Consider the following 12,444-nt stretch of genomic DNA (forward strand, 5'->3'; position numbering starts at 1 on the left):
TGGGCACAAAAAGTAAAAGCTTTAGACTAGCTGGTGTGCACTGGCTCCTCCCCCTATGACCCTCCTCCAAGCCTCAGTTAGGATACTGTGCCCGGACGAGCGTACATAATAAGGAAGGATTTTGAATCCCGGGTAAGACTCATACCAGCCACACCAATCACACTGTACAACCTGTGATCTGAACCCAGTTAACAGTATGATAAACGTAGGAGCCTCTGAAAAGATGGCTCACAACAATAAACAACCCGATTTTTTGTAACAATAACTATATACAAGTATTGCAGACAATCCGCACTTGGGATGGGCGCCCAGCATCCACTACGGACTATGAGAAATAGAATTATCGGTAAGTAAATTCTTATTTTCACTGACGTCCTAGTGGATGCTGGGACTTCCGTAAGGACCATGGGGATTATACCAAAGCTCCCAAACGGGCGGGAGAGTGCGGATGACTCTGCAGCACCGAATGAGAGAACTCCAGGTCCTCCTCAGCCAGGGTATCGAATTTGTAAAATTTTGCAAACGTGTTTGCCCCTGACCAAGTAGCTGCTCGGCAAAGTTGTAAAGCCGAGACCCCTCGGGCAGCTGCCCAAGATGAGCCCACTTTTCTTGTGGAATGGGCTTTAACAGATTTTGGCTGTGGCAGTCCTGCCACAGAATGTGCAAGCTGAATTGTACTACAAATCCAACGAGCAATCGTCTGCTTAGAAGCAGGAGCACCCAGCTTGTTGGGTGCATACAGGATAAACAGCGAGTCAGATTTTCTGACTCCAGCCGTCCTGGAAACATATATTTTCAGGGCCCTGACTACGTCCAACAACTTGGAGTCCTCCAAGTCCCTAGTAGCCGCAGGCACCACAATAGGTTGGTTCATGTGAAACACTGAAACCACCTTAGGGAGAAATTGAGGACGAGTCCTCAATTCTGCCCTGTCTGAATGAAAAATTAGGTAAGGGCTTTTATATGACAAAGCCGCCATTTCTGAGACACGCCTGGCTGACGCCAGAGCTAACAGCATGACCACCTTCCATGTGAGATATTTTAATTCCACAGTGGTGAGTGGTTCAAACCAATGTGATTTTAGGAACCCTAAAACTACATTGAGATCCCAAGGTGCCACTGGTGGCACAAAAGGAGGTTGTATATGCAGTACCCCCTTGACAAACATCTGAACTTCAGGCAATGAAGCCAGTTCTTTCTGGAAGAAGATCGACAGGGCCGAAATTTGAACCTTAATGGATCCTAATTTTAGGCCCATAGACAGTCCTGCTTGCAGGAAATGCAGGAAACGACCCAGTTGAAATTCCTCTGTGGGGGCCTTCTTAGCCTCACACCAGGAAACATATTTTCGCCAAATGCGGTGATAATGTTTCGCAGTTACATCCTTCCTGGCTTTGATCAGGGTAGGGATGACTTCATCTGGAATGCCTTTTTCCATCAGGATCCGGCGTTCAACCGCCATGCCGTCAAACGCAGCCGCGGTAAGTCATGGAACAGACAAGGTCCCTGCTGGAGCAGGTCCTTTCCTAGAGGTAGAGGCCACGGGTCCTCCGTGAGCATCTCTTGCAGTTCCGGGTACCAAGTTCTTCTTGGCCAATCCGGAGCCACGAGTATAGTCTTCACTCCTCTCCTTCTTATGATTCTCAGTACTTTTGGAATGAGAGGCAGAGGAGGGAACACATACACCGACTGGTACACCCACGGTGTTACCAGAGCGTCCACCGCTATTGCCTGAGGGTCCCTTGACCTGGCGCAATATCTGTCCAGTTTTTTGTTGAGACGGGACGCCATCATGTCCACCTTTGGTTTTTCCCAACGGTTTACAATCACTTGAAAGACTTCTGGGTGAAGTCCCCACTCCCCCAGGTGGAGGTCGTGTCTGCTGAGGAAGTCTGCTTCCCAGTTGTCCACTCCCGGAATGAACACTGCTGACAGTGCCACCACATGATTTTCCGCCCAGCGAAGAATCCTTGCAGCTTCTGCCATTGCCCTCCTGCTTCTTGTGCCGCCCTGTCTGTTGACGTGGGCGACTGCCGTGATGTTGTCCGATTGGATCAATACCGACTGACCCTGAAGCAGAGGCCTTGCTTGACTTAGGGCATTGTAAATGGCCCTTAGTTCCAGGATATTTATGTGAAGAGACGTTTCCATGCTTGACCACAAGCCCTGGAAATTTCTTCCCTGTGTGACTGCTCCCCAGCCTCTCAGGCTGGCATCGGTGGTCACCAGCATCCAATCCTGAATGCCGAATCTGCGGCCCTCTAGAAGATGAGCACTCTGTAACCACCACAGGAGAGACACCCTTGTCCTTGGAGATAGGGTTATCCGCTGATGCATCTGAAGATGCGATCCGGACCATTTGTCCAGCAGATCCCACTGAAAAGTTCTTGCATGGAATCTTCCGAATGGAATCGCTTCGTAAGAAGCCACCATTTTTCCCAGGACTCTCGTGCATTGATGCACTGACACTTGGCCTGGTTTTAGGAGTTTCCTGACTAGCTCGGATAACTCCCTGGCCTTCTCCTCCGGGAGAAAACCTTTTTCTGGACTGTGTCCAGAATCATCCCCAGGAACAGTAGACGTGTTGTTGGAATCAGCTGTGATTTTGGGATATTTAGGATCCACCCGTGCTGACGTAGCACTACCTGAGATAGTGCTACTCCGACCTCTAACTGTTCCCTGGACCTTGCCCTTATCAGGAGATCGTCCAAGTAAGGGATAATTAAGACGCCTTTTCTTCGAAGAAGAATCATCATTTCAGCCATTACCTTGGTAAAGACCCGTGGTGCCGTGGACAATCCAAACGGCAGCGTCTGAAACTGATAATGACAGTTTTGTACCACAAACCTGAGGTACCCTTGGTGAGAAGGGTAGATTGGGACATGGAGATAAGCATCTTTGATGTCCAGAGACACCATATAGTCCCCTTCTTCCAGGTTCGCTATCACTGCTCTGAGTGACTCCATCTTGAATTTGAACCTTTTTATGTAAGTGTTCAAGGATTTTAGATTTAAAATTGGTCTCACCGAGCCGTCCGGCTTCGGTACCACAAACAGCGTGGAATAATACCCCTTTCCCTGTTGTAGGAGGGGTACCTTGATTATCACCTGCTGGGAATACAGCTTGTGAATAGCTTCTACTACCGCCTCCCTGTCGGAGGGAGACGTTGGTAGAGCAGACTTCAGGAACCGGCGAGGGGGAGACGTCTCGAATTCCAATTTGTACCCCTGTGATCCTACCTGCAGGATCCAGGGGTCCACTTGCGAGTGAGCCCACTGCGCGCTGAAATTCTTGAGACGGCCCCCCACCGTGCCTGAGTCCGCTTGTAAGGCCCCAGCGTCATGCTGAAGACTTGGCAGAAGCGGGGGAGGGCTTCTGCTCCTGGGAAGAGGCTGCCTGGTGCAGTCTTTTTCCCCTTCCTCTGCCCCGGGGCAGAAATGAGTGGCCTTTTGCCCGCTTGCCCTTATGGGAACGAAAGGACTGAGTTTGAAAAGACGGTGTCTTTTTCTGCTGAGAGGTGACCTGGGGTAAAAAGGTGGATTTTCCAGCCGTTGCTGTGGCCACCAGGTCCGATAGACCGACCCCAAATAACTCCTCCCCTTTATACGGCAATACTTCCATATGTCGTTTGGAATCCGCATCACCTGACCACTGTCGCGTCCATAACGCTCTTCTGGCAGAAATGGACATCGCACTCACTCTAGATGCCAGGGTGCAAATATCCCTCTGTGCATCTCGCATATATAGTAATGCATCCTTTAAATGCTCTATAGTTAATAATATACTGTCCCTATCCAGGGTATCAATATTTTCAGTCCTGGAATCCGACCAAGCCACTCCAGCACTGCACATCCAGGCTGAGGCGATTGCTGGTCGCAGTATAACACCAGTATGTGTGTATATACCTTTTAGGATATTTTCCAGCCTTCTATCAGCTGGTTCCTTAAGGGCGGCCGTATCGGGAGACGGTAACGCCACTTGTTTTGATAAGCGTGTGAGCGCCTTATCTACCCTAGGGGGTGTTTCCCAACGCGCCCTAACCTCTGGCGGGAAAGGGTATAGTGCCAATAATTTATTAGAAATCAGCAGTTTTTTATCGGGGGAAAACCACGCTTTATCACACACCTCATTTAATTCATCTGATTCAGGAAAAACTACTGGTAGTTTTTTCACACCCCACATAATACCCTTTTTTGTGGTACTTGTAGTGTCAGAAATATTCAATGCCTCCTTCATTGCCGTGATCATGTAACGTGTGGCCCTACTGGACATTACGTTTGTCTCCTCACCGTCGACACTGGATTCAGTATCCGTGTCTGGGTCTGTGTCGACCATCTGAGGTAACGGGCGTTTTAGCGCCCCAGACGGTGTCTGAGACGCCTGAACAGGCACTAATTGATTTGCCGGCTGTCTCATGTCGTCAACATTTTTTTGCAAAGTGCTGACACGGTCACGTAATTCTTTAAATACGACCATCCAGTCAGGTGTCGACTCCCTAGGGGGTGACATCACTAACACAGGCAATTGCTCTGCTTCCACATCATTTTCCTCCTCATACATGTTGACACAATCGTACCGACACCCAGCACACACACAGGGAATGCTCTGAAAGAGGACAGGACCCCACGAGCCCTTTGGGGAGACAGAGGGAGAGTTTGCCAGCACACACCAGAGCGCTATATATATACAGGGATAACCTTATGTAAGTGTTACTCCCTTTATAGCTGCTGTTTTATATTAGCTGCCAATAGTGCCCCCCCTCTCTTGTTTTACCCTGATTCTGTAGCAGGACTGCAGGGGAGAGTCTGGGAGCCTTCCTTCCAGCGGAACTGTGAGGGAAAATGGCGCTTGTGTGCTGAGGAGATAGGCTCCGCCCCCTTCACGGCGGCCTTTTCTCCCGCTTTTTTTAGGCAAACTGGCAGGGGTGAAATGCATCCATATAGCCCAGGAGCTATATGTGATGTATTTCTTTAGCCATATAAGGTTTAAACATGTTTTATTGCATCTCAGGGCGCTCCCCCCCAGCGCCCTGCACCCTCAGTGACCGGAGTGTGAAGTGTGCTGAGAGCAATGGCGCACAGCTGCAGTGCTGTGCGCTACCTTATCTGAAGACAGGAACTTCTTCTGCCGCCGATTTCTCCGGACCTCTTCGCTCTTCTGGCTCTGTAAGGGGGCCGGCGGCGCGGCTCCGGGACCCATCCAGGCTGAACCTGTGATCGTCCCTCTGGAGCTAATGTCCAGTAGCCAAGAAGCCCAATCCACTCTGCACGCAGGTGAGTTCGCTTCTTCTCCCCTTAGTCCCACGATGCAGTGAGCCTGTTGCCAGCAGGACTCACTGAAAATAAAAAACCTATTTAAACTTTTACTTCTAAGCAGCTCAGGAGAGCCACCTAGCATGCACCCTTCTCGTTCGGGCACAAAAATCTAACCGAGGCTTGGAGGAGGGTCATAGGGGGAGGAGCCAGTGCACACCAGCTAGTCTAAAGCTTTTACTTTTTGTGCCCAGTCTCCTGCGGAGCCGCTATTCCCCATGGTCCTTACGGAAGTCCCAGCATCCACTAGGACGTCAGAGAAATATATATAAATAACAATGATATGTTTATAAAATAGAGATAAATATACTCACTCCACAGTGTGCAACATTATTAACAAATCGTCTTTATTTAAAAATACAAATTTAGTTAAGGCATCAAATCAGTGAAATGTATTTCTAATTTACAAAGAAAAAAACACAAAACACAACAACATAAAAAGTCCATTATATCACACTGTCTATTAACATTCCCTCTCCCCACACAAAAAAAACAGACAGACAAAATACATAACAATGCTTGGATAACAAAGCAATGTGTAGATGGACACCATCCAGTAAAACAAGCTGAAACATTGTCATGTTCCGTCTGACCACTAGTTGCTTTGGCCCATCTCCTACACAGTGTGGAGGCAGCCATTTTGTGTCCTGTACCTCAGTATTGTATGAGTATGTTGACTGTACATGAACATGGCATTATCCCGTAAACTGGCTGCCCCTGCATGCGTTGCAGACGGGTACACTTTAACAATTTCTATTTTACACGAATGGAATAAAGTACACATTTTGGGGAAAACCTCTTTTTCATTACTAAAAACATTGGGGGGAAAAATTTGCACATTTCACAGTAACCAAGACATTTTCTCTCTTTGAAGATAACAAATGAGTAAATTCATCTTCAGGGTGCCGGCTGCATTACTACATATATTGAGTTAAAATGACCACCTGGCGATAACACTGCGATGCAGCCTTGTGTATCAGCTCAATGCCAATTGGACTGCACAGCACACATAAGTCTGCAATAGGAATTCAGAAACCTGCAAATCCCCTGCTTTATATAGAAGGCTGATCGTTAAGCCGCCTCATTTTGACATGGGCAGTAAAAGGCTGCTTGAGATGTAAACTTGAAGGCCTTAGAGCAGTGGAGCCGGGGATTCTGGGCATGCAGAATGATTTGTGGAGTAGCATTGTGACAGATTGAATGAATTTCCTCTGCAGTTTATAGAATGGCTGGATGTTGTGTTGTCCAAGCAATTACATTAAAAATATTCAGCGGAGCTGAACTAAACCAATCTACAGTAAGTACATAAGAAACTAGGCATTAACTGGCTTCCGACTCCAACCAGAACATTTAATATTCTCTATCTTTTATCAAACCTAATGAAGAGACCCTGCTCACTGAATATCCCTGAAATTAATGTTCAACATGGTATACTCCAAGCCAGAAAGACAGAGCTTTTCATGAATCCATGTCTTTTAGTAAACCGGCATCCTAGAGCAGCACTCTATTTGTGCAATAGATAACGGTCAAGTTGTAACCGAAAATGAGCAACTTCAGCTACTGAGTCTGTGTCCTGGAAACTGGGCCAAAATCTATTTCTTCCAGTAGAGCGTAAACATTAATACAAGTCACAATGCTGGTTCAGTGGTCTGCTCTTTGGTGACGGCAATATTTTTAAAATCCATAGACAAAATACTTTGTTCCAGAGCATTTGTCCCCCTCTCACGCACAAGTTACACGCTGGCCCTACAGAAGCACCCACATTAGTCCACTCAGACCCTTTAACTTCAGCTGGGTGGGGTTGTTCTGGTGGAACCTCTAAAAGATAATGAAGAAAAGACAGTGAAAGACATGCTTCAGGAGAACAAAAACCCAAACAAACAAAAATCACACATCATATCATAATAATGTATATGCCCCCATGAAATCATAATAATAATTTTATTTATATAGCGCTTTTCTCAAGCAGGAGTCAAAGTCGCTTTGTAGACTTTAAAAACATGGTACATTGGGCCCAATTCATGTTTATACGCACAAATTCAATAGCGATTCTCTAAGCTACGGACCTGCTAATGTTAGCAAGTGAAACTGGCACCCAGAAATGAAAAGAGACGCCCACCAGACTCATCGCAAGCTCAATCACAGTTACATACACATTAGCGGACTATGGGCCTAATTCAAGGTTGATTGCAAAATAAAATTTTCCCCTAATGGGCAAAACCATGTGCGCTGCAGGGGGGTAGATATAACATGTGCAGAGAGAGTTAGATTTGGGTGGGGTGTGTAACACCCACTTAACTGGCATGGTCAGATTTCATGCAACTGCGCCGTCCCACCCTGTCCCTCCGTTTTTGACGAGGAGATCCGTTCTGCAGATGTGCATAATATAATGTTTAAATATTTAAAAAAATACTTTTTCAACTTTATTAAATAAAATTAATTTTAAAAAACAATGTTGTTAACACTTTTGAAGGGAAAAATCGTCAGTTAAGTGGTTTTAAAGTGAAATCTAAATTGAAGTGTAAAAATAAAGCAGCCAGTATTTACCCTGCACAGAAATAAAATAACCCACCCAAATCTAACTCTCTCTGCACATGTTATATCTGCTTCCCCTGCAGTGCACATAGTTTTGCCCATTAGAGGAAAATTTTATTTTGCAATCAACCTTGAATTAGGCCCTTTATGCAATTACGGAGAACTAGCTAAGGATTGGTATATGGCTACGCAGGGTGGCCACAGCAGTAGTGACTCAGACGCCATGTATTTGTACGTACGATCACGCAGCCGCCAGAAGATACACGCCCCAAAAACAGCCATGACACGCCTGCGTTTTTTCAACAGCTTCCCTTAAACCTCTTATTTGATCTTTAATTGTAATATTTATCTCAATTTTGAGTAATAATGTGTGCATAGTGCACCTGCATCTTTTTCTCTATGTGCAGTACTTTAAGGGTGCATACACACGGTGAGATTCGGACTTATCCGATTCTCACCGTGCGACAGGGGGCCGGGTCGGCACTTAGCCAGTATCGCAAGCACATAATGAGTGTGCTTGCGATGCTGGCTATGTGCGATTTTGGCTAAGTGTCAATCCTGACTATCTCTTCTATAGAGATAGTCAGGATTGACTTGCCTGCACAGCCTATTTTTTCTGCCGATGCCGACCGCGCGGGGCCGCGCATCGGCATCGGATCGGGATCGCAAGGTGACTGTCACCTTGCGATCTGCACTATCTTTTCATCCGATTCTGACTATATAGTCAGAATCGAATGAAAAAAACTTACCGTGTGTACACACCTTAAGTCTCAGCAAGGTAGCACCCCTCATTACACGCAGCTAGGGTGTACAGTCTAGGGCCCCTCACCCTCTATATCTAAAATATAATAATGCCAAAAAAACAAGCTTTAAAAAAACAAAAAAGCTAAAATGCACTGTTTGTACTGTATATTATCCCTTTAGGTTCGGAGGTACTTTTCACCATGGCTACTTTGTTGGGCTCGCCAGGAATCGCTTTCCTTTCTAATCGCTACTGGAGAATTTAATTTCTGTTGGGGTTTTTTTGTATATTGAGCGGAGAGAGGTTTTTCCCCCCCTTTTTGCAGGATATTGGGAGGGTAAAATAAAGAACCAAAAATATTTTTTGCTTTTACACAATACACTACAACTATCTGTTACACCTGGTTCTGAAGCAAAAAGCAGAGCCAAATATCAGAGGAGTCACAAAGGATATGCGGACTGCACCTGGGTGTCACCCACTGAGGGATGACACCAAAATGCCGGCTCCCCCTCAGTGGCAGAGAGCCAGTTCCTGGACTGTAACATTATTGTGCAGCACCTGGTTCCGGTCACTGAGGAGAAGGTGGCAGTGCAGCCACATTCTATGGGGGCAGCCCAGCATCTCTGGAAATGCAGGGCGCGTGATACAAATGGGGACAGGTAGAGAGGCCACGCCCTTTACCCATGAGGTCATGTCCCCTTTTCGAGGCTATTTGGTGCTCCGGGTATTACTGACCCCAGAGACGACCCTGCCAAATAAAACAGTGGGGATTTCTAACATTTGTCTTTGTTAACTAGCGGAGATTTAAGTTTTCACACGTTTATGAGCACAAATGTTGTATATCCTGCATGTAGCCCATGGCCTGATTCAGTCGCAAATACCATCGCAACTGTGATCCAATAAGCAGTGGTTGTGCAAAAATAAGCAAATGTCGCAGTCACTAAGATTTGTACTGAGACTTCCACTGGCGGTGTCCGAGATCTGCAATAGTGTACAAAGATGCAACCATCGGACGCACAGCCGATCATCGACTTTATGATTAACCCTATGGGTGTGCAGCATGGCCGTCGGAGCTACTTTAACGGCACACCGGATCACAGTCGCAAGCTGTGACACGCCCCCCAAACAGTTACAACACGCCTGCGTTTTGAGTGGCCACCCTCCATTACCACGCACAAACATTCCCTGGCTGTCAATCACTTGGAAATAAAGCCTCACTGCGACGGTGCAACTAAAGGGCCCTACACACTGGCCAACATGACTGCACGATATGAACGAGCTAACGTTCATATCGTGCAGTGTGGAGGCTCCAGCGATGAACGATGCGCGGCCCCGCGCTCGTTCATCGCTGGTGCCCCGTCGGCTCGTCCATATTTGCCTGCACTTCAATGCAGCCGGGTGACGGGGGGAGTGAAAAAACTTCCCTCCCCCCCGTCACTGCCACCCCGCCGCTGGGTCGCCCGTCGGCCGTATCCGCCGTCGGGCAGCTCGGCGGCGGATCGGCCAGTGTGTAGGGCCTATTAGACACATGCACAGTGACTCCACTGCGTCCGTCCATCTCTGAATCAGGCCCCAAATCACAAACAACAAAAATAAGATTTTACTCACCGGTAAATCTATTTCTCGTAGTCCGTAGTGGATGCTGGGGACTCCGTAAGGACCATGGGTAATAGACGGGCTCCGCAGGAGACTGGGCACTCTATAAGAAAGATTTGGTACTATCTGGTGTGCACTGGCTCCTCCCTCTATGCCCCTCCTCCAGACCTCCGTTAGGATACTGTGCCCGGAAGAGCTGACACAATAAGGAAGGATTTTTTGAATCCCGGGTAAGACTCATACCAGCCACACCAATCACACCGTATAACTCGTGATACTATACCCAGTTAACAGTATGAAATATAACTGAGCCTCTCAACAGATGGCTCAATAATAACCCTTTAGTTAGGCAATAACTATATACAAGTATTGCAGACACTCCGCACTTGGGACGGGCGCCCAGCATCCACTACGGACTACGAGAAATAGATTTACCGGTGAGTAAAATCTTATTTTCTCTAACGTCCTAGTGGATGCTGGGGACTCCGTAAGGACCATGGGGATTATACCAAAGCTCCCAAACGGGCGGGAGAGTGCGGATGACTCTGCAGCACCGAATGAGAGAACTCAAGGTCCTCCTTCCGCGTGGAATGGGCTTTTACAGATTTAGGCTGCGGTAAGCCTACCGCAGAATGCGCCAGCTGAATAGTGCTACAAATCCAGCGCGCAATAGACTGCTTAGAAGCAGGAGCACCTATCTTGTTGGGTGCGTACAGGACAAAAAGCGAGTCAGTCTTTCTGACTCCAGCCGTCCTGGAAACATAAAGTTTCAGGGCCCTGACTACATCCAGTAACTTGGAATCCTCCAAGTCCCCAGTAGCCGCAGGCACCACAATAGGTTGGTTCAAGTGAAAAGCAGATACCACCTTAGGGAGAAACTGGGAACGAGTCCTCAATTCTGCCCTATCCATATGAAAAATCAGATAAGGGCTTTTTACAAGACAAAGTCGCCAATTCTGACACACGCCTGGCCGAAGCCAAGGCCAATAACATGACCACTTTCCACGTGAGATATTTCAGATCCACAATTTTAAGTGGTTCAAACCAATGTGATTTTAGGAAATTCAACACCACATTGAGATCCCAAGGTGCCACGGGAGGCACAAAAGGGGGCTGAATATGAAGCACTCCCTTTACAAAAGTCTGAACTTCAGGCAGTGAAGCCAGTTCTTTCTGGAAGAAAATCGATAGGGCCGAAATCTGGACTTTAATGGAACCCAATTTTAGGCCCATAGTCACTCCCGACTGCAGGAAGTGTAGAAAGCGACCCAGCTGAAATTCCTCTGTTGGGGCCTTCTGAGCCTCACACCACGCAACATATCTTCGCCAAATACGGTGATAATGGTTCGCGGTTACTCCTTTCCTGGCTTTTATTAGCGTAGGAATGACTTCCACCGGAATGCCCTTTTCCTTTAGGATCCGGAATTCAACCGCCATGCCGTCAAACGCAGCCGCGGTAAGTCTTGGAACAGACAGGGCCCCTGCTGCAGCAGATCCTGTCTGAGCGGTAGAGGCCATGGGTCCTCTGATATCATTTCCTGAAGTTCCGGGTACCAAGCCCTTCTTGGCCAATCCGGAACCACGAGTATCGTTCTTACTCCTCGCCTTCTTATTATTCTCAGTACCTTTGGTATGAGAGGCAGAGGAGGGAACACATAAACCGACTGGTACACCCACGGTGTCACTAGAGCGTCCACAGCTATCGCCTGAGGGTCCCTTGACCTGGCGCAATATCTCTTTAGCTTTTTGTTGAGGCGGGACGCCATCATGTCCACCTGTGGCCTTTCCCAACGGTTTACCAACAGTAGGAAGATTTCTGGATGAAGTCCCCACTCTCCCGGGTGTAGGTCGTGTCTGCTGAGGAAGTCTGCTTTCCAGTTGTCCACTCCCGGAATGAACACTGCTGACAGTGCTAGTACGTGATTTTCCGCCCATCGGAGAATCCTTGTGGCTTCTGCCATTGCCATCCTGCTTCTTGTGCCGCCCTGTCGGTTCACATGGGCGACTGCCGTGATGTTGTCTGACTGGATCAGTACCGGCTGGTTTTGAAGCAGGGGTCTTGCCTGACTTAGGGCATTGTAAATGGCCCTTAGTTCCAGAATATTTATATGTAGGGAAGTCTCCTGACTTGACCATAGTCCTTGGAAGTTTCTTCCCTGTGTGACTGCTCCCCAGCCTCGAAGGCTGGCATCCGTGGTCACCAGGACCCAGTCCTGTATGCCGAATCTGCGGCCCTCTAAAAGATGAGCACTCTGCAGC

General features: G+C 47.6%; 1 protein-coding gene across 4 annotated transcripts in view; it reads right to left on the reverse strand.

Annotated features, from left to right (window-relative positions):
- Positions 1–5,637: 5,637 nt before the first annotated feature.
- PRRG2 (proline rich and Gla domain 2) overlaps positions 5,638–12,444 on the reverse strand; it is a 151,186-nt gene continuing 144,379 nt past the window's right edge. For all 4 annotated transcript variants that reach the window (XM_063942572.1, XM_063942574.1, XM_063942571.1 and 1 more), the window contains one exon: positions 5,638–7,130. In XM_063942572.1, coding sequence (XP_063798642.1) covers positions 7,100–7,130 — 31 coding nt within the window. In that variant the 3' untranslated portion in view covers positions 5,638–7,099. The remainder of the gene's footprint in view (positions 7,131–12,444) is intronic.

Source organism: Pseudophryne corroboree, chromosome 10, assembly GCF_028390025.1.
Source record: "Pseudophryne corroboree isolate aPseCor3 chromosome 10, aPseCor3.hap2, whole genome shotgun sequence".
NCBI classification, from domain to species: Eukaryota; Metazoa; Chordata; class Amphibia; order Anura; family Myobatrachidae; genus Pseudophryne; species Pseudophryne corroboree.